At 42.0% G+C, this 22,500-nt stretch overlaps 1 protein-coding gene and 1 long non-coding RNA gene across 7 annotated transcripts in view; one reads left to right on the top strand and one right to left on the bottom strand.

Annotated features, from left to right (window-relative positions):
• Positions 1-22,500, top strand: part of LOC144539339 (uncharacterized) — a 182,224-nt gene that overhangs the window by 72,516 nt on the left and 87,208 nt on the right. The window lies entirely within an intron of this gene.
• The window catches only part of rims4 (regulating synaptic membrane exocytosis 4), a 56,454-nt gene that overhangs the window by 25,891 nt on the left and 8,063 nt on the right, over positions 1-22,500 (bottom strand). The window contains exon 2 of one of the 6 annotated variants that reach the window (XM_078283528.1): positions 4,692-4,702. The exons of 3 other annotated variants lie outside the window; for them this stretch is intronic. In XM_078283528.1, coding sequence (XP_078139654.1) covers positions 4,692-4,702 — 11 coding nt within the window. Of the gene's footprint in view, positions 1-4,691; positions 4,703-13,594; positions 13,601-17,895; positions 17,904-22,500 lie in introns of all 6 variants that reach the window. 2 more of the 6 variants (XM_078283529.1, XM_078283532.1) reach the window with 2 other exon arrangements.

The following is a 22,500-nucleotide window of genomic DNA, read 5'->3' on the forward strand; positions in this document are numbered from 1 at the left end:
CACACTGATGGGATATTATCTCAATTCAGTTTATCTCAGTTCAATTCAATCCAATTCAAAAAGCTTTATCGATGTGAGAGTGGAAAGCAATCCTGCCACGGCACCCAGACAGAAGATTAACATGTAGAAGATCAACAATTTTACCATTTTTAAAATATTTTTACACTTTCGATCTTTGTCTTCAACGCTTTCTCACATCACTATAGGTGTAGAATGCCTTCCCTTTTCTGTTTTCTGTCTATTTCTCTTCTCTTTCTCACATCAGAATACTCTCTGTCTCAGTCTCTCTCTCTTCCTCTCTCATTTGAGATTAATCCTCTCTAAGGGTGCGTTCACACCCACCATGTTTGGAGCGTTTTTTTTTTTTTTCAAACTCTGCAACGTTTCCTCCTTTAGTTTGGTTTGTTTGTCCAGGGGAGAGCGATGCCATTTGAACGCTGGTGGCACCAAATAAGACGCCTGAAAATGTGAGTCTCAGTCCTCTAACAAGAGAACTGCAGTGCGGCTCGTTAGGAGTGAGACTGAAATCCAACCGACTGCAGGAAACCACCCCAAAGGGACCACAAGGGATTATGGGTAGAAGGAGACCTTTGCGGTTCCTCATGCTTGGAAAGCCTAGCAGAACAAAATAAAGTCTGGAGTGATGCTCATATTCAGCTATTTCTTTGTGTGTTCTTAACTGGTATGAACACCACAGAAGAAGAGACAGACAAGTCCATCATGCTCGACTGTACTGTAACATAAAGACACTTTTCCCTCTGTGGGCAGCTGTTGTTGTTGATTTGTTTCCAGATGTTCCCGGTCTTAAGTCCGGTCCAGTCATGTGAATCCTGGTGGCTCAGTGTGTTTGTAGTCTGACTCAACGGATGTTTCATGGAGGAATTGCAAATCCTACTCTGGTCCACTCTGTCAACCTGATTTCCCCCTATTTTTTCCACCACACCCACAGCTTTGGTGCTTGGTTGAAGAAATACAAATTACTCATTCACTCCAACCTGACAAGGGCCTCAGACAGACTTTTGTCCTGAAGATATGGAAGTGATTTCACTTAATTTAATTAAACTTCCTGAAATTCCACTTCTATTTCCAGTAGGTTTGTTTCAAATTCCAATTCCTCAAGTTGAATTGAAATTGATGAGTTCATTCATGAATTATCCCCAAACTCTGGTTCACTTTCCCCTCTCAAAGACACAGAAAACACAATGAACTATAATGTTACAAAAAGTAAATAATACAATGCCATGGAGATAGTATTAAATATCAATAGCAAGGACGTTTAGTATACAACTACACAACAATACAAATGCATAGTAAAATAAGGGCTACATCTAAAACAAGGGCCCCTCCCTGCTCCTGACCTCTGACCCCGCTGCTGATGTGAATATCTGTCTCAAAGGCAGATGGGAAGAAAACATTCCTAATTATCTATTATAAATCTAAAATGTGTTCAAATCTCTGCATCTCTCCCATCCCGGCTTCCTGTCTCTGCTCTGTATCTCAGGTAAAATCCCACTTCACTCTAAAATACTGTGGTGGCAAATGTAGTTCAGCGGCCTGTGATGTAGAGCGCCCGCTGTGATGTAGCACAAAAAGTGTCTGATGTGTCGCACAAAGTTGTGATGTAGCAATCAGAGAGCCGGGCCTCATTAGTCTGTCTCCCAGCGGAGAGATATTAATGAAAGGAGAGCAGATATAAAAATAGCTGCTCCCCATTCAGCCAACTTATCTGGCAGACAGACTGACTGACAGACAGGAAGAAGGGCAGAGAAACTGTGACAAGGCTGGTCACACTTTGTGCACTAAAAAGTTCACAACACAGAGATAAAACTTCTGCAAAAACATTCTGCAGAGGCTTCGCAGTTAGGCCGAAAAAATCAAACCAAACCACCTCTGGCTCATCATGGAGGTTCACTGGAGAATTGGCTGTCTAAATATCTACCAAGCAGACTGGAAACAGAGAGATGCCTGAACAAGCTTGTTGTGGTGTGGCTGTAGATCCATTCAGTAACGTTCTCAGTAAAAGTGAATAGTGTGATAAGGTGGATTTGGTTACTGTGACACAGTAAACTGTCTTGTCTTTAGCCCTAGTCTCTACTCCAAAACACTCTGAGTTGTAGCTTGAGAAGAGTCAGCTCAGTTAACCTGAACAAACTGTTAGCTAGCTAACTAGCCAGCAAACACACTGATGTTAATGTGAACATGCTAACGCTAGCTGCTGCTAGATACATTAGCTAGTGTGCTAATCAGATGTGTTAACAACAAGACAGTGATGTTAGCTGACCAGATACTATGGTTAGCTAGCTAACAAGCTGACATTATCTAAACACTAAATCAATCAGATGGATCAGTGATGAAATGATTCTCAGTTTAAAATAAATGAACCACGTCTTTTCAATTCTGTTGAGACGGACAAGTTGTTTCATTCAGAAACACTACCAGATGTTCACATCCACTGATGCCCAAGAGATGAGGTCCTCCAATATGGCCGCCAGAGGTTGACAAAACCTCTAATGATTGTGCAATTTGAGCAAGTTAAAAATATTGGATGTACATTGTACTGGCTGTATAGTTATATATTTATACCTATTTATACTAACACCATTCCAACTCATGTACCGCTTTTTCTCTCCTTATGGTCTTAAAAACTCCCAGTGTATATAAACTTTTGTTTTTGCATTACTAACATCCATACCTCTGGTCAGGAAGGCTCCACTAGAAAGACTCTACACTATATACAAAGTATGTATACAATTTATAACAAAATAATCTAATTGGCAAGCGTTGTGCCATAAGGCCTCGACTCTCCTGACCGTAAACACTCCTGATTTATACGGAGGCTGCTCCGGTCCAGTAATTAACGACACTTGCATCAATTAACTCCGGATTCACCCCTCAATCACGGGAACTTGTAAGCAGACAGAAAGGCCAAGACATCCAGACAGAGACAGACTGACTGTGTGTGTGTGTGTGTGTCTCATTATCTCGAGATAAAGTAATACAGTAATTATTTTCCTGACATAATGAATACTTTATATTGTACCTCAAGAGTTATTTCATGAAAACATTCTCATTTTCTCATTATCTCCCAAGAAAACACATTATACGAAAACAAAATGTGTTAACTCAAGATAATGACATAAATATCTCAATTTCTCATTATCTTGGGAAAACAAAAGGTATTACCTCGACATAATAACATAAATAACTCGAGAAAACAAAGAAAATTAACTCTTTATCTCAGGAAAACACCTTAAATAAAATGTAAAGTACTGCGCAAAAAAAAAGGCACATGTAAAAAACATCTATACAGCGAAGATGCTTTCAAAAATAAGGAAATTAAAGTTTCTACTGACACACTAATGCAGAAGACAAATAAATAAACATCTAAGACAAAATTTATATAAAAAATCTAGGGTGCCAAAGACTTTTGCACAGTACTGTATGAATGTATGTCCTTAATTGGGCTTCTGTAGAAAAGACAGAGGAAAGAGAGAGAGCTACAACATGAAGCTGAACCTTGTATGTGTTGAGGAAGACGTTAAGATGAAACTCTGCGCCTCCCCGTTCTCTTTCTTCATCGCTCCTAGGGCCTTTTTTGGAGGTTGTACAGAACAACTTTTTTTTTGTCATTTCTATATTTATAGTCATCTTTGATAATTCCTCCTCTCTCCACACAGCAGGTCTGCTCGCTCTGTGAACTCACATTCAAACAGGGATCTGTATGCCAGCTGCCATTTGCTGGAGGTTTTCATCCAAAGCACCTGACAGAAGCAGGAATGCATCCATCTTTAGCGGCAGGGAGGGGGGGGGGGGGGGGGGACGCAGTGGGAATTAAACCCCTAACCCTCCTAATCCTGACAGCGTTACCGCCACAGCAATCTCAGAACCCATCGTCTATCGGTCTGACGACGATTAGACTCTGGGGGCGACGGCCAATATTTCGGGGTGCGCCGTCATTGTTTACAGTCCGATTAGCAACTTGAGACGCGAGAATGGAGTTGGGAGTTGAGAGACGACATCTCATATCTGTTTATAGAGATTAGCCGAAATGTCGTCTGGACCTAAAACACCTACAAAAAGTATCGGTCGTAGACGTCGTCTCTCAACTCCCAACTCCATTCTCGCGTCTTGAGTTGCTAATCGGACTGTAAACAATGACCGGCGCACGGAAGAGGAAGTCTTGGCTCGGATGTCCGCCGGCTGCACCGGAAACCCCGAAATATTGACCCGTCGCCCCCCAGAGTCTAATCGTCGTCAGACCGATAGACAATGGGTTCCGAGATCGCCGCCACAGCCAGCGAACTGTAGAGTTTCACGGGTCTCCTGTTCTCTCTGTTTGAAAAGTTTGAAAACTCGCTGCTTCAAACTCACATCTGAGCCTCCGTTTGATTCCCCCATGCCGCGCTGTGAGCCGCTGCGTATCCCTCCGCCCGCCCGTATCCCTCCGCCCGCCCGTATCCCTCCGCCCGCCTGCCCGTATCCCTCCGCCCGCCCGTATCCCTCCGCCCGCTCGCCCGTATCCCTCCGCCCGCCCGCCCGTATCTGATCGCTGCATCTGTCACAAAAGCTAATGAAGACAGTCAGGAAGGACGGGACACTTCTCCTCCTCTGGGAGACATTTAAAAAAAAAAAATGAGACATTTTAGCTTGGCCTAATTCCTCTCACCCGGCCTCTGGGAGAAAAGCCAGGCATCAACATCGACTGCTGCAGGTGACGTACAGGAGAAGTTCCCCTCCATTCATTTATCCTGCATTAGTACCGCAGACTAGTGTTTTGAACATTATTCAGTACAGCCAACCCAGAGGAAAGCAGGATCCTAATCTTCCTCTCATGTACTTCTCCTAGGCCAACATGATCTCATAAAAAGTTGTGAAATCCCAGCCTATGTAAATGTTCTCATTAACGTATTATAGATGTTTTATAGATAACAGGTCAAACAATGTTGTACTATTGATAGTTGGACAGTCACATACACAAAACGTATACATCTAAAAAAAATTTAAGAAGACTGAAAGGGGGAATGGGGAAGGGGAACGATAGCAGCCAAAGTCACATAAGGATGAATCAATAAAAAAGTTGTGAAATGAGCACACTTTACACTCTTTACTCTTTTAAACAGATTTACCTGCTGTGGACACGAATTATGTGAAAATTACTTTCCTCCACCACAAATTTTATTCTGAGACAAAAACACGAATTGGACATTTTCAGCTAAAGGTTGGATAACGCTTCAGTTTAGGCAACTAAAACAACTTGGTTAAGGTTAGGGAAAGGCTTTGGTCATGGTTAACTTCCCACTGAGCTACTTAAAGACCCCATGAAACGACATCTTTACTTCCTTGATTTGATGCATTTCCTGTTGAAACAGGATGTTGGGGCGGGACATAGCATCATCATTCAAAAGTATAAACCAATGGAATATGAGTCAGGGGGAGAAAGGCAGTTTTGGGGGTGCAGAGGGGCGGGACTGTTAAAAGATCTGACCGTTTTATTGGTTAGAAATGTATATTTATGCCTATTAGTGCAGCATGATCTCACCATGAAAGATACTCTGTTTTAAGAGTAAAAGCAGTGGGAGCTCATTTCATGGGGACTTTAAATGCGAGACAACTTCCTCTTTATAGCCGTGCCTCCTTCATGTAACAGTTTCGTGCTGCGAACACACAGAACTTTAACACTTTACGTGTCACCAACGTGTAATTTGGTGTTAACAAGCTGCATTTCACATATTTCGTGAGATCAGGTTGCCGAGGCGTAGACGAGTTTCATTTCAAATCAGTCTGAGGTTTTGACCGTTTCCTCAAACCTCTGAAACATCCTGAGAAACAAGCCTTGGACTGTCTCACTCTGGAATATCGTGTCTCAATCTCACTTAGCTCCTTCATTTTGTTTCTCTCACGTCTTAATATTAACTCACTCTATCTATAACTCATCTGTAATGTGTCAGTAAGGAGAAAAATCTCAGAGGAAGCGTCTACAGATGAGATATCATGCTTGTCTTTTTTGTCTTTAGCACTTCTTACAGTGAATGCAGAGTTTATTCTGATGTGCGTCTCTTTATTGCTCCTAAGGGAGGTTTAGGAGAAAGAATTCAGATATCATCAATCCTAAATTAATACAGTACTGAGATATGGTATATTTCTCAGTGAAAAAGAAAAGGTGAAGTTAAGCAACTGATCTTTCCTATGGGAAATTAATATTATACAACATAAAACTCTAGTATCTCTCAACCGACTTGTCATCAGATTATTCCTTTTATCATCATCAGCTGAAAAGAGAAAAAACCTGATTTCTCCAAACAGTTCCTCTTGGGGACGGAGCCAGCTGCCCCGGTGGAGCTGCTCAGCCACCAAAGAAGAAGAAGAAGAAGAAGAAGAAGAAGACTGGTTGCACTGGGCAAGCTCCCGGGTGTGAATGTGTGAAACTGTTTGAATATGAAGCAGGAGGACGGTGCTGAAAAGCAGCAGGCGAGCTCAGCAAACCTTCCACGGATGAATAAAGGTTAAATAAAATAAAATGAATGTACTGCAATATCCAGCGGGCGGGATTGCTCTGTCACCGTCAGCCCATTCATTACGAGGAGAGGGAATCTGGCATAAGGCGCTTGTCAGGGCGAGATAGAGAGAGAGGGGGAAGAAGAAGATCCTGGGAGGCTCTGAAATAGTTGCATTTATTTGAAAAATGACTTTCCCGTGGCGGCTGCTACAGCAGATGAGTAAGGCCCGGAGATGAATAAGAAGCGGGACGTGCCGCTTTGTGACGACAGGCGGAGCAGAACGGAACGGGCCGAAGACAGAATCGCAGCTAATTACTTTATTGGTAAGATAGGCATTTTTTAACCTTTATCCAGCGGAGGTTTCTGCTGAGCGCACCGGGCTATTTTTGAACACCTGGGAGATACCAAGAGGCCTCTGCTGTCGGGGTCTGAGCAGCTGGGAGGGAGGAGTCAGGGGAGGGAGGAGTCAGGGGAGGGAGGAGTCAGGGGCGCAACGCCTCGCTCAACGGCACCTCCATTCTGTCTGTCACTGAGGGAAGGGAGAGTGTGATATAAATCTAGATATATTAAATCATAAGGCCTTGTATATAATTTACTGCTCACTTATACTTCCTTACATATCTTACTGTGTGGAATTGTGGGGGTCGACCTTTAAAACGACTATAAATTCAATAGTCTTACTACAGAAACGAGCCGTACGTATTATTAATAAGGCTGGTTACTATGATCACACTAATCCACTGTTTATAAAATCCCATGCTATGAAATTTAATGATTTGGTATATTATAAAATAATGCAAATAATGTTTAGAGTTAAAACAAAGTCACTCCCAGACTGTGTACAAAGGTTTTTTTCAGTGCAGGAGTGCAAATATGATTTGAGAGATGTTTGTAAGTTTACCGTACAAAAGCTAAAAAAGGGATTAAAAGGAGATGTATTTCTATTGTTGGGGTTAAATTATGGAACAATGCTAATATACATTTAAGAATGTGTAACTCGCTTTTGGTTTTCAAAAGACTGGTTTATAAAGCTATTTTTGAGGGTTACAAGTGTGAATGATTTTTATTTTATTATTATTTTTTATTTCTGGAGGGTAGCTTAAATTGATAAGAATGTAGGATAGGCATATATAAGCATTATGCTTCTGCCTGTGCCTTTTCAGTCACTACTTAATACATAGATTGTTGATTTTGTTTATACTGTCTAGACTGTTTATACTTATTGTATATTAGATTGTATATTGTATATACTGTTTATACTTATTGTATTGTGTGTGATGACTGAATAAAATACTACTACTACTACTTGTTTACAGTGTTGGGCGGTAACGCGTTACAGTGATGTGATTACAATTTCAAATTCAGTAATTACATTACAGTTACTAATCCCAGTAACGCTCCGTTACTGCGCTACTTAAAGGTCCCATATCATGTAAAACAGGACTCCCCTTGCCTCTGTGATGATAAAGGAGTTGGATGGTCTATCTAAACATGGTGAAAGTATCAAAACGCACGGTCGCCAACTAAATCCACACAATCCATATTAGAAAAGCGAGCCTCTAAACGAGCCGTTTGGACTTCCGTAACTTTGTGGCGTCACAAAGGTTCGCTCATTATCATTTCTGTAAGAAATAATAGACTAACAAAGTGTTTTTTTCAAAGCGGTCGACCGGTCGTCATCGTTTATTACCGGAGAGTTTTCCCTACCTGTAGCCGCCGGGCCGCGGCGTCTCACGTTTCACTCTTGAAACGGTTAGCCAATCGGAACAGAGGGGTCGTTAATATTAATGAGCCTTAAAGACACGGCGACAGAACTTTTCCAAGTAACTTGCCCAACACAGCTCGCTCACTTCTCACTTCCCAGATTTTCTCAGCTTTTACAACCTGAGTTTCAGACACAGGCCTTTCTTCTGCGGACATCTTGCACTCTGAATGGTTTGCTCTCCCTGCGGCGCCGGAGAGTCCGGCTCACGCTTCTCCACCATGTGTCTCTGTAACTGTTTTAGTGTCTCGCGGTCTGAATGATGCTTCAGAGAATTTCATTAGCATCGGTTTGCAGCGGAGAGTTTCAGTGTTGCATATTTAAACAGTTTCAGGGGATTTCATTAGTATTGGTTTAAAGTGGAGAGCTTTAGCATCACACCGTCTAAATGCTGTTTCAGAGCCTTCCATCTCATGAAGAAAATGATTTAGTTCGGCATTAAAGGGGCAATAGGTAATATTTTTACTGCCTCACAGCACAAAATGACCATAATATATCTGCAGGACGGTTGATAGGGTTGATGATCAATACCAGTGAATGACGAAAGTCCCCCCTAACCCTAACCCAACCCTGTTCATCCCACAAAAGGAAATTTCCACGGCAGACTGGAGTGTAAGATAGAGGAAGAGGAAAATCATCTTAGGCAGAGTGCTCCATAACGTGTTAGTTTTCCCTCGGCGGGGTGAGCGTGGCGTAGCGGTGACCCGGAGGAGAGTTATTGATCGGGCCTGCAGCTGCCAATAATACCCTGGTTAAACCTGACTATTGATCAGACGTCTCCGTCATAAAAACCTCCATTCATCACTGGTTCATTAATGACCTTTTAACCTGCTGCACTGGGTTTGACCTGTTATGCTTTAATCTCACGCACACACACACACACACACACACACACACACACACACACGTACCTTTCCTACCTTTTCACTCTTATTTCTTCACCTAGCACTTTTCTACCATATGTGTTCATTCTAGGGACACAAGGAGTATTTTTTACATCTATTATCAGGCAGATGTGGGATTACTGTCTCGGATTACAGAATTAGGGTCTAAAATCTATTAAAATTACTGAAAAAAGTGGTTTTGGTCAATATAGACACTACTTAAATTTGATGATGGTTAATCATAGTTATAGAAGATCATGCCTGACAAGTTATTTGTTTAATACCATTGGAAAAGTTATCCTACGGGGAAAAAAGTAGTCATCTTTCTGTGCTGTGTTGCTTTTTTTTAATCTTCATTTCTTTGTTTTAAAATTATTTCTCAATCACATTACTGTAGTTCTATTACATGTAATGTGTTACACCCCAACTCTGGATATTCACCCACATTCTACTCTTCGTCCATCCACCTCGTCTTCCGGTCCAGCCGCCCTGCAGAGAAACCTCATTCCTGTATCCCTGATCTGAAATCTTTCGGTCGCGACCCGAAGCTCGTGACCGTAGCTGAGGGTCGAACGAAAGATTGAGCGGTAAATGGAGAGCTTTGGTTCGTGGCTGAGCTCTCTCTTCACCACCACGGTCTGATATAACACCTGCATCACCTCAGCTGCTGCACCTAACCACCGGTCAGTCTCATGATCCTATTTACCCTGAACTCTAAAGAGAATATGATTTAGGTGACGTAGGAGTTTAAGCTTAAAGGGGCAATCCAGTGAGATTTTTACTGCCTCATAACACAAACCATAACATATGATATACCATAATATATCTGTGAAAAGATCTAGAAAATACTAGACGATTACTTGGTCAGGTGCTGAGATTTCTGACTTTCAAAACTCACTTTCTGTACAGGAACAACTTCCTCTTTAAACCAAGGTGCATGAGCTGGAAATAACTAGAAAAGGAGAAAATTCAGCTACTCTTGGATGCTCGTCAAAAAAGCTTTAACTGATGCAGTCGACGGCAGCACGCCTTCATCAGGTTACTGGCATTTTCAACCGCTCCGTGATGGATGACAGCGCTCCGAGTCAGCGACCGGCGTCACAACACATTTCAAACCTTGTTCTCAAGCCAAAAATGCAAATGACAAAGCTTTCTTATTCTTTTTTTGCATGGTGTATTTGCGTGGTGACATATTGCCTCTTCACTAGATGTTTCTGTTGGATCTCTGCTCTAATTAGCTAGTTTATTCAGCTCTATAACAAATGTGACTTTGTTGTTTGTTGTCAATCACAGGCCTCCGTAGCTCAAGAGGGTTTCCTGATCTGATCTGGTCGAAACGCCGCTATCAATAAAGTGATAAGGGAGCAGAGAACATCCATCTTAACAAGTCATTTAGTCTCATATTCAGCCTTCAAATCTTATTTTTCTTAAACCAAGAGAAACATTCTGCAGTGAGGAGAGATAGACTCTAGAAATGAGTGTCAGTCTGTTGAAACCAGTCAGAATAAGGCAGATCACTGCACTACTATCAAGAAAATGACACTTGATTCTACTAAATTCTTGAAACTAGTTGATTTTCATTGGAAACAAGTGAAATGATCTAACACCATTGGCAGGTTTTTTCACTTATTTTGAGAAAAATTACGATTTTAGGACTCAATAACAGACTATAATAGAGAATTATTTTGCATGCATAGGGTTGTGGAGGAGCCTTGAAGCTGCAGCGCTGCGAGGACACGGGACGGGGCACGGGACGGGACGGGCCTCAGCCAGATCCTTCCTCGCCTGGAGCCTCCTCGGGGAGATCAGCTGTTGGGCCGGGTGGCGGGGAGCATCTGAGGACACTGACGTCAGGACAGTTCTGCATTATTTACTGACAGGAGCATCTCCGTCCCCAGCGGATATCAGAGCGCTGCCGCATCATGTCCAGACAAATAGATGCTCTTTATCGGTCTGATTCAAACACACAGAGATATTGTGGTCTGCACTTTATCTGTGTTTGTGGAACAAGCTTTGTAATGTTTGGCGAGGGGACCAGGTGTATGTTGATAGAGAGAGCAACAGACAGACAGACAGACAGACATCTGCCAAGACAGCGAGACAGAAGTAGAGAGCGAGACAGAAAAGAGATCCAGCCTAAGAAAGATGGAGGAATAGCAAGAATGAGGGAGAAAGAGAGAGAAAGCAAGAGAGAGAGATAAAACGAGACAACGGTCTCGCGGAGGCCGACAGCAGCGCAAAACTGGGAGAATAAAAGGGAGGAAAAATAAAGGATGACACGACTCGTATTTCTGCTCTTCTAAACGTTAAGCACCGTGTCGCTGAGCCAATAAAACAAACTGATAAACTATTTTCCAGAGAGAATCTCACCGCCGAGACTCATCTTCATCGTAAGACAGACGGCATCCCATGATATAAACTGTGCTCCTCCAACTACCTGATATGAACACAAGTGGATTAAAACTGGTAGTTCAACAGGAATTAAAACCCACAAATCCACATGAACCCTGCTGGTCTGAAGTCAGATCCTAGCAGTGCAAAAAAATAAAAAGAATTCAGTGTTTCCCCCCCAAGACTTTTCTTCTTATCAGGCTGGAAAAGCCTCTGAAACAGCATTTAGAGCATCATGGGACACTAAAACTCTCCACTGACACCCAGACTGATGACATTATTTTAGTGTCAGCAGCTTTTTAATGCAGAGTGACATCACACCTGTTCAGTGGTAGAGAAACTCTGGGATACCGTACTGCCTTTAAATTAAAAATCCAATAAAACGTTCCACAAAAAACATATTCTCAGGTTTCACAGACTGTTTTTCTGTAGCTGTGCTCAGGGAAGAACCTCCAACACCGGCCAATATCATCATCACTGATTTAATAAAAAAGGCCGATACAAGCCCGATATATCGATCTAATCCTGGTTACATCTGTACACCAACTCAACAGATTCTCAAACTGTGGCACATCTTTATATTTTATTAACTTCCCTCCCCTCCCCTACGTTTCCCCCAAGAATTCTCCTCTTGTCAGGATGGAAAACCTCTGAAACTGCATTTAGAGCATCATGGGACACTAAAACTCTCCACTGACACCCAGACTGATGAAATTATTTGAGTATTAGCAGCTCTTTAAAGCAGTGATTCTCAACCTTTTTCATATCAAGGACCCCTAATGTAGTCCACATTAGAGCCACGGACCCCCATTTGATGAGATTTTGCCTCTCAGCCCCAAATCTGAGAATATTTTTATTGTCAGATATGATTTTGTCCAGAATCTCATGTCTATCTGTATTGTAGGTAGAGAGATAACAGTGAAACTATGATCAAAATAGTCATTCTTCGACATTCTCTAATTGTATTAACTTCTTGTAAATTAAATAATGCTGAAGTTTAACAATTCATCAATTTTCTGGGGACCCCCTGGAAGCCCCTTAAGGACCCCTGGTGGTCCCCAGACCCCACGTTGAGAACCACTGCTTTAAAGGCAGGGAGACCCACTGCACCTATTCAATGGTAGAGAAACTCTGGGAAACATTACTGCCTCTAAATGAAGAATTAAATAAAATCTACTAAAAAAAGGTTTTAGAGACTGTTTTTACGAAGCTGTGGTCCGGGAGGAGCTTCCGGCAAACTCCACCAACTCCATCAAACTCCGACATCATCATCATTGATCTAATAAAAGGCCGATCCAGGCCTGATATATCAGTCTGATCCCGGTTCCAGCCACACTCTGTTCGCCAATTCAACAGATTGTCAAACTGTGGCACATTTGTACGTTTTATTAACTTCCCTGCACCTTCGAACACTCGGTCACAGCGACACACATATCCAATACATTACCGCCGACTAGGACTCGTCGAATTCAAGTGTATCACTTTATTAAATCCATTTATATTAAATGCAAATGCTGTTCTTCCTGGCAGTCATGTCCTTACCCCCCTCTGCTCCGGAGCGATGACTGGACAGTTTTGCCGTGTTGCTGCAGCGGACATAAATCACTTTATGGTGGACCGAGTCTGTTGGTGGGTCCAGTGAAATAAATTTAACATGACTTGGCTGGATCTTTGACCAGAACACACACACACACACACACACACACACACACGTAAAAGCACTTGCATTAGCACTCACTTGTAGGCACGCAGCCATGCATACACACCCTCACACACACACACACACTCACACACACACACACAGTCCTCTATTATAGCTGGCACTGTAGTGATTTGCTCCCGCCAAGGTCTGTATTGAGACCGGAGGGCAGCGGAAAGGAATGACTGGTCCAGGACCGAGGAACAGAAGAGACTCCAACAAGGACTTTTTTAAAATGAGCAAAAGGCCTGAGCAAGGACTTTAGGAGATGAAGGACTAATCTGAGGACTTTTTAAAGTGAATAACTCTTCATGGGAGAGAGAGAGAGAAGGGGACGCACACCAGTACTGGAGCTGCTGACCGGCTGCTGTGTGAGAGTGAAGGAAGAGGTCGCACACTCAATGCAAATCATTTATTAAAGCCAGTGTTCCTCCTAACTAACACTAATAACTTAAATAAATAAATAAAATAACTAAACTCTTGACGATGTTGCACACGGACATTACGTACCTCTGGAAGATAGTCATGGACTTATCCAAATCTGCATTTATTATTTGCATCTATTTGCACTGTCTCTATAGTTTTATAGGTAACACTTTACAATAAGGGTACATTAATTAAGGGTTTGTTAACTAACCCTTAATTAACAGTTAACTAATGTGTCTGGTAATCATTTGCTAATGGTGTTCATGTTAACTAAGGTATTAATTTATATATTATTTAAGTCATCTTTATAAACTATCAAATAATGTATAAATTAATACCTTAGTTAACATGAACACCATAAGTAAATTACACATTAGTTAACTGTTAATTAAGGGTTAGTTAATGCTTATTAAGCATTAACTAACCCTTATTAAGCATTAACTAACCCTTAACCAACCGTTTTATATTATGTACATTACCTTTATTTGATTTTATTACCTCTTTTCTTTTATTACCTTCCTGTACTTGTTTTCCTTGGCGCTGTTCCACCAACTGCTGCTCTGGCACCTGAATTTCCCCAAGGGGATCAATAAAGTGCTATTTTATCTTATCTTATCTTATCTGATCTTATCTTATTTCAACAATAGTCTTCTTGAGAGTATTTACAAAGTATGGCAAGAAACTGGGTCAATATAAAGGGTGAACAGGTGTGTATAATAATGAGGAGGCGTGTCCTCAATCACATTAGCATACTGCATCATAGTAATTGATAAGCTATATCATAGATCAGTATAGGTAAAACTGATATATATATATATATATATATATTCGTGAAAAACATGACATCTCACTGTATGAAAAAAACAAGTTGCTATTAGTATAGAATTAGTATAGAAAGATACACACACTTATTGAAATACAAGTGGAAGCTATAACAAAGTGGTTTCAATTTGACAGTAAAGGCCTCACAAGGATGTTTTTGGCTATTCTGGCTTCTTTTTAAAGCTGGTTTGATGTAACTATCCCTTGTGCTATTTAAAGTGAGCGCCTACGTATTTATTTCTCATCCTAAATATCACAAAGGATAGTTAACGTCAGTCAGATGCTGCTGACTGGGGAAAAACTAGCAAGAACTTTTTGAAATTAGAGAAAGACTCTACATGGGTTTTCTAGACTGAGTTCCAACTGTAATAAGGACTTTCTGACGCGCCAGAAAAGGTCTGGAGACGTTAAGCTCTGTGTTTACGATGCTCTTCCACGGGTTAATACTGCAGGAAGGCCTTTATAAAGTGGAGAGCTACCCAGACTGTTTTAATGAGGGGAAAGTCTGGTTAAAACAGCGTCGCTGATGTTCTGCTGTCTATAATTGGAAACAACACAAATGACTTCCCAAGAGCTTCCCACTGCATCACACTGTGTATTAATAAACCCGACATATCTCAAGGACTGGGAGAGGGATGTGTGTGTGTGTGTGTGTGTGTGTGTGTGTGTGAGGTTTGACTCAGAAGTGCGATTACCAGAAAATGAGGACAGTTTTGCTCTGCCTTCACCATTAAAACAGTGTGACGTGTTCATCGTTTGGTCGTTAAAACATCTGCACCAATGTCAGCAAGACAAACTCCTGCTAAATGTTTTGTCCTTGGTCAATATGGAGATTTTAATTCTGACTTCGGGACATTAAGGCCCAGATTCACTAAAGGTTTGTGCAGGGAAGAGAGTGAACTGTATCGCTAAAACAATAAAACACAATTGTGTGTAATGAAAAGCAGATTACGTGTTGAGGACGCAAATTATATGAACATTACATTCCTCCACCATGAGAGGATTAAGTGACAAATGGGATTGTGTGTGAAACAGTATGAATTTGACCCGCCATTTTCACCTGTTGGTCCGGGGAAAAGGTTCCATAATGACGAAGTTTAGACTAACTAACTACAACATCTTTGGTTCAGGTTAGGTTCAAGTTTTGGTCATGGGTAAATAAGAAAAACTCCCAGTTCCTCCCAGTAGAAAACGTGTCATCATGATTTGGGACCCGACCTCCACACCCTGACTTTCTACTGCGGTATTTCAATATCTAACGACTTCTTGTTTCTAGTCGTGTCTTCTTCATATAATCCTTTTGTGGTGGGAAAACATAGTTCTCTCACTTTTCCTGCATGGAGCCTGTATTTGCATTTTAAAACATGGTGCTCTACTAAAATGACACAAATCTGCTCTTCACTAAACGTGCACAATAAGTGGAAAGTTGCCTCATCGCGCCAGTTAATGAATAAAGCCTCTTTGTGCCTGTCATGGTCTTGTACTGTATATATGTAAATTATACTGTATGTAAATCTAATTTTTAATAGTTATTTGTAAGCGAGGCCATGCAAATCCAGATAATGTCCGATTCACAAACACTTTGCAACACCAACACTTTGAATCTCAGACCAGATCAGAGAAAGCTCCATGTATAAACGAGAAAACGAAAAAACTAAAACTAAAGAACGCAGTTGCAATCAGTGATGAAGGGAGCCAGTTGCTTGTGCAGCGCTCTGTTCAAAGGCTTGTTTGTGCCACAACTTGATTTGCATAAATGTATTAGTGGATAAGACAAAAACTCTTGCTAGTTCATCCAACTGAGTTGCAAAAAAACCCCATAAAAATGCACTAATTGCCCTCACAACACAATCTTAGTGAATCTAGACTTAAGTAGAAAAGCAGTTCACCCAATGTGACGCTCTAACTTGCCCTTTATGTTGTTTTAGATTGAAGGTAATTCTCCCGATGTGGGCAGCTTCACCAAAACATACAAGATATACAATTTTTGCACATAAACTAGAGCCGAGGCTTTCTTTCTTTAAAACTCGCCTTGGTTCTAATGGGCAGCTTTCTTTGCAAGCAATTATAAAAACAGCCACTGAAGCAGAAAGCAGGACGTTCTCTGGTGTCCTTCCTCCATTTTCAAAGTTGGAACTCTTTATTTTGTTGAGTCTCCCCATCCAGCCTCGACGCTCTGAGCGCTTTACACATCTGACTGCAGAACAGCTGCTAAGCTTTAAAATTTTCATTGTATCAGACGACAAGACGACGCATTGCTCTGCTGTGTAGCTCTATAGTTCAGCCTGTGTACAGAGTCTCGCTCCAACATGAGTCTCGCTCCAACATGATTCCTCCACCTTTTGGAATATAGGACACACACTCTTATATGAATGATGGCTGGCATTAACGTTAAAGCCAATGTGGAATAACACTGAGTTTGTAAGCAATCTGAAACATTTTGCTTGATGAAAGAGAAACCTTTTGGCGATGATAATATTTTAATTAGATTAGATTAGATTGGATTAGAGGAAACTTTAACAATCCCCACAAGGAAATTGGGTGTTTATGTTTGTAAAAATGTCGATGTAAGGGTTTAAGGCACCGCTTTTTCTAAAATGGATACACAGCATTTTGCACTGGATTGAAATGAGATATCCACCAATTGAAAAACCTACTCTGACACAATGATTGGCGATAGTTAGAAATCATCTGGAGACCTTCAAAGTCTCAAAATGGTAATAAAACAGTTCTGTTTTTGAAGATAATATCATAGATTTGAAATATTAACTGATGAATTGCAAGTAGCAAAAGTTATTCCACCTGAGGTAGATTGTGTTTCGGAATGAATCTCGTCCATTAAACATGTTCAGACCATTTTAAACAAAGTCACCGTTCCGAAGCTTGTGTGCTCTTGAACGCTCCCCAGACACTTGTAAGCACCCGGACTGAAACGCAGCGCAGCATCCTGCCAGACGGAGAGTGATGACTGGAAGAGCTGCACACGGAGAGAAGTGTTTCTTTACTGCCCTTCCCTCAGTATCATTACGGCTTTATGTGTTTCCATAAAGGAAGCATCACCGCTCCTCTTCTCCTCGCATCCATTTAATTAACAGAGCAGCAAAAGGAAATGTCGTTATTTGAAGTGTAGGAGGCATCATAAGTGCATTTTACGTCTGTTTTTACATGATTATCACATCACACAATTACATGTTGTAAATTTAATTCGAGCTCATCTGTGTCTCACCTTCATTTAATTAGCAACAACACTACAGTGAAGAGAGGAGCGAGAGGAGACTATTTAGTTGAATTGCATTGTGAGGCATGATGAGTATATTTTAAGTGCATTTTAAGTGTATATTCACCGTTCTGTCATGATAACCACCTGAGAGAATAACATTAGAGTTCATCTGTGTATGATCTGTCATTTGTCACGTCACCCTCTTTGAATTAGTAAAGGACAGAAATGTAGAGGAAACGCCTTTGAAGTGCAGAGTGAGCCATCATGACTGAATATTAAAGCTGCAATAAGCCATTTTCCAACTACTAGAGGATGACAGAAACCACAACCACAGCACATTGTTCATCAGTAAATAAAGCACAGCAAAGTCACTGCACTACGGAGGCCCACAAGGACAAACCTAGCAAAGCACCGTGCATAAAGGCTAACAGCTAAGCTAACCGTACCTACAGAGAAGTCTCACCGGTTACCAGTCTCACTTTGACAGATCTTTCTCCTGCTGAAGGTCACATGACCCACAATGACAAGTGAAGAGGGAAGTAGCAAGTTTACTAGTTTAACAAGTTTACTAGTTTAACAAGTTTACTAGTTTAACAAGTTTACTAGTTTAACAAGTTTACTCGCTCGTTTCATCGATTCCGCCATTACGAAAGTTTTTTTCAGGGATGGGAGGGGGAGAGTGCCGCTTTTAAACAGCGAGGGAGAAGACAAGCTAGTTTTTAAAAAATGAAAAGCTGCTGAATGGAGCGGGAGGAGCTTCGTTCAGGAGCGGGATTTAACAACAAGCTTTAGAAAAGAGGAGAAAACAGCAACACAGCTGCTGCTGTGTGGATATTGGTTTATATCATTATGTCTCAATGAAATTTCCACATAGCACACGTTAGGTTCAGGATTGGTTAGAAGGTCTGATTTTGCTTATTGCAAGTTTAAGTGTTTTATAAATGTAATGTACCATTGGCCAAATGTTTCCAGCCTTTTAGCACAAGTTTTCTGAAGAGTTTCCTACCAAAAGGCACATGATGTGAAATCATACATATATTTCATATCAAAAAGTTTGAGAGAAAATGAGGGGATGGGACAAGGATAAGGGAGGAGGAAATGAAAGAGGAGAAAAGGGGTGAAGAGAAAGGAGAAGATGGATCAGGAGGGGAAGAGAGAAGAGGAGGGAGAGGGAAGGAGGAGAGGAAACAGTCAAAGTGGAGTAGAGTAAGAAAGCGAGTAAAACAAAGTCTTCTTTATCTACATTACTACTGTAATCCCTGTTAGCAGGCTGTATGCAGAGGAGGGAGGAGGATTCGCCTGTCATCAGAGACAAAGGGCAGCGTCTGTCAGATCGACACGCTAAAACGCCGCTCCGCCACTTCCTGTCATCAGGACACAAAGAGGCGCTGTTAACCGGCCGGCGTCAGAACAGAATCGCACTCCGGTTCGTTGTGTAACGTTTCGTCTGAGGAGCCGTCGTCTCCGCCGGCTTTGTCTCCGCATGACAGCCCGACTTCCTGCTCTCGCCGCCGCACAATGCAGCCTGTCGGGCGGCGGCGGCGGCGGCGGCGGCGGCGGCGGCGGCGGCTCGTCACTCTCCTTTTTTCTCCTCCTTCACTTCACCCTTCCTTCCTTCCCTTCCCTTCCTCAAGGATCCTTCCTCCTCCCTTTCCTCCTATTTTCATTCTTTCCTCAAATCCTTACTTACTCTCTGCATGCATGTCTGGCTCCGGAGGTTTTAGCACAGTGAGCCGCCCGATTTAAAGCTTGAATCTGTATTTAAACGGATATTAGTCGTATCAATACACAACTTAGTGAGTTGCCATTGTGAATGGAGATAAATTTAGTTGGATTTTTGCTGCCACATTGCACAAAATGACCGTTATATATCTTTATATTGATAGCGAGACACAATGCTAGCTTACAGGAAGATACCAATACGAAACTGAATCCAGATGACAGGTTTCTGTCTCCTATAACTCTGTCTGTGATCAATTATTTTGTGTTTCAATATAGCTCATAAAACAGTACAGGTGTTGTCACTGACATATCTTTCTGTTTCCATTATCAGACGACTGCAAGACTATAAAACAGTGATTTGATTGAAGGTCACAAAATGCTAACAGCACAGAAATTTCTGTTAGCCTTGGTTAGCCACTTTAGCATTTATGGGCTGTTGCTTCATGTAAAGAAACATTCGACTGGTGTGAAATTGGATTGGGCAACTTCTGAACTTCTGATAGAGCTGCTGATCAATACCACTGTGTGTGTGTACCATGACTCAGTGATTATTTTCACCATTTTTCTGAGATTTCTGTCTTTCAAAACTCACTTTCCAGGTCTGTACTCTGTTTTGGAACAAAAGACTCCCCGCCCACTGGAGCTTCAGGACTCTCCCCAGAGGGGTCAGAGGTCACGGGCGGCCTGTAGCAGTGTCCCAGGACGAGGGAGGGGCTCAGTGTGACAGGGAAGGACACACTGGCTGCTGCAGGAGTCAAACCTATGACCTTCCATTTACAGGACCGGCTCACTCTCTGCAGGCTCGTCCAAGAGGATTAAATATAAGGTTTAATCAATAAAAGCTCTGGGCAATTGAGAAAAAAAGTATGTTTCACCCTGTTACTGAGAGCTTCTTTCTTACTTGGGACCATTTAAATACATGACATGACATTTACACTCGTTTTTTTTAGATCTAATTCTGATAATTGCTAAAATCAAATTCCAAGTTCCCAACATTTTTATTTTATGCGTCCAGATCTGTTACTTCAAGCTGCACCTAGCAAGATTTGTATGTAAAATTACACCTATCAGCCTAAAATCCCTCTGCAATAGGAAAGAGCGTCCCATCCCCACTAACTGAGACGCCATAGCTTCCTCCTCCTCTTCCTCCTCCTCCTCTTCCTCCTCCTCCTCTCCTCCTCCTCTCTGCTCCCTATAGAATAGACCTCTTTTCCTGGCAGTCCATTTTTTACCGCTGACTTTTCTGGGTCGTCTCTGCAGCTCAGGAACAGCAGAGACCTCTCTCCTCTTTTCTCCTCCTTTCTTTCCCTTCATTTCTTTCTCCTCCTTTCTGTCTCTTCCTTTCTCCTCCTCTTTCTCATCCTTTCTTTCTCCTTTCTGTCTCCTTTTCTTTCTCTTCCTTTCTTTCTCCTCCTTTCATTCTCTTCCTTTCTGTCTCCTCCCTTCTTTCCCTTCATTTCATTCTTTTCTTTCTCCTTGATAACTCTTAACTTTGGCACTTAACTCTTAACTATCGCTATTCTCCTATTTCTTTTCTTTCTTTCTTTTTTCCCTCTCCATATTCTTGCAGTCACCTTCCTTGCTTCCTTGTTCCTGCAGGTGAAAATGTTTTTTTAATTAGAAGTTTCAGTTTCTGCTTTCAGAAAAAAGTCTCTGCACAGCATTTATGACTTTGACTTGGAAATATATTTTGTATGTTTCTTTCTTTATTTTTCCACCATCCCTCCTTCCTCTTCACTTTCTCCTTCAGCATCTCCTTTCCTTCCTCTCTCTCTCTCTCTCCTCCTGCTCCCTCCATCCCTCCTTCTGCCCCCATTCTCCATGTCACTTGACAGCGAAGAGATAAAGGGAAGGAAGGATGATGGGAAAGGAGAGGAGGGAGCAAGGAAGGGAGGGGGAGGAGAGGGATGGAGGGAGGACGGGACGAGGAGAGACAGAGGAAGGGATCGAGGGGAGGAAAGAGAGAAGGACGGAGAGAAAAAAAATGAGGGTAATGAGGGAGGAGGGAGAAACTGAGCTAATGTGCCATTTTAATTTTTCAATTCTCCCTTCCTCCCTCCTTCCTTCCTCCCTCCTTCCTTCCTCTCTCCTCTCTTTCTCTGCCATCCCTCCTCCTCCCCGCTGTTCTTTCACCTTCACTCCTCTTCTCTCCTTCCCTTCCCTCCGTCAATCCATCCCTCCATCCCCCCCTGCTGAGAGTGACCCCTGCTTAATGCATGATTGATGCTGTTTTTCCTCTCCTCCTCCTCCTCTCTCTCCTTCCCCTGCACCTCCCTCATTTCCTTCTCTCCCTCCATCCTCCTCCTCCTCCTCCTCCCTTTCAACACTCCTTCCACCTCTCTCCTGCCATCTGTCGCTCCTTCTTTCCCTCCGTTTCTCCCTCCGTCCGCCTACATCTCTTTCACCTGGCCTCTCCCTCCCTCCCCCCTTGCTTTCCTCTCATCCTTCCTTCCTTCCTTGCCTCCTTTCATTTTCCATCTGTCCTCTGATTCACTGAAGGCTAATGTTCCGTTTCCTCCTGTAATGACTGACATCTCATTACCTCAGCTGCCATTACGCTGCCATAATACCTGATGCACACTCATACATCACACACACACACACACACACACACACACACGCACACACTCTTTAGTCATTCAGCTGACTGTCTGAGCAGCGAGGGGTTCGGTGTTTTGCTCAAGGACACTTCAGCAGGTCACATGACTGTCAGGAGTTGAACCTGTGGATGTTTTGTTACGGGACGGTCTCTCTAAGAGATTAGATTATGTATATTTCATCTTATTTACTGTACTTTTCTAGGACTGGGGATGAAAATGATCTGTCTATCTATCTCTATCTCTATACAATGCATCAGACATCTTGGAGGTTTATGTTTTTATTCTACATGGTCCCTGTTAAATAAATTTAAACTTAAATTTAAACCCCCTAACCCAAACATGATCCTAATTCTAATTCAATCCTAACCCAAAAGTAGCCCTGTAAAGAAGTGAGGAACAGCAACATATCCTCACTTTGGGAGGATTTTCCTCATCTTTCTGTCCTGGTGAGAACATTTGGTCCTCATAAGTATAGAA

The sequence above is a fragment of the Centroberyx gerrardi genome, chromosome 5 (genome assembly GCF_048128805.1).
Source record: "Centroberyx gerrardi isolate f3 chromosome 5, fCenGer3.hap1.cur.20231027, whole genome shotgun sequence".
NCBI classification, from domain to species: Eukaryota; Metazoa; Chordata; class Actinopteri; order Beryciformes; family Berycidae; genus Centroberyx; species Centroberyx gerrardi.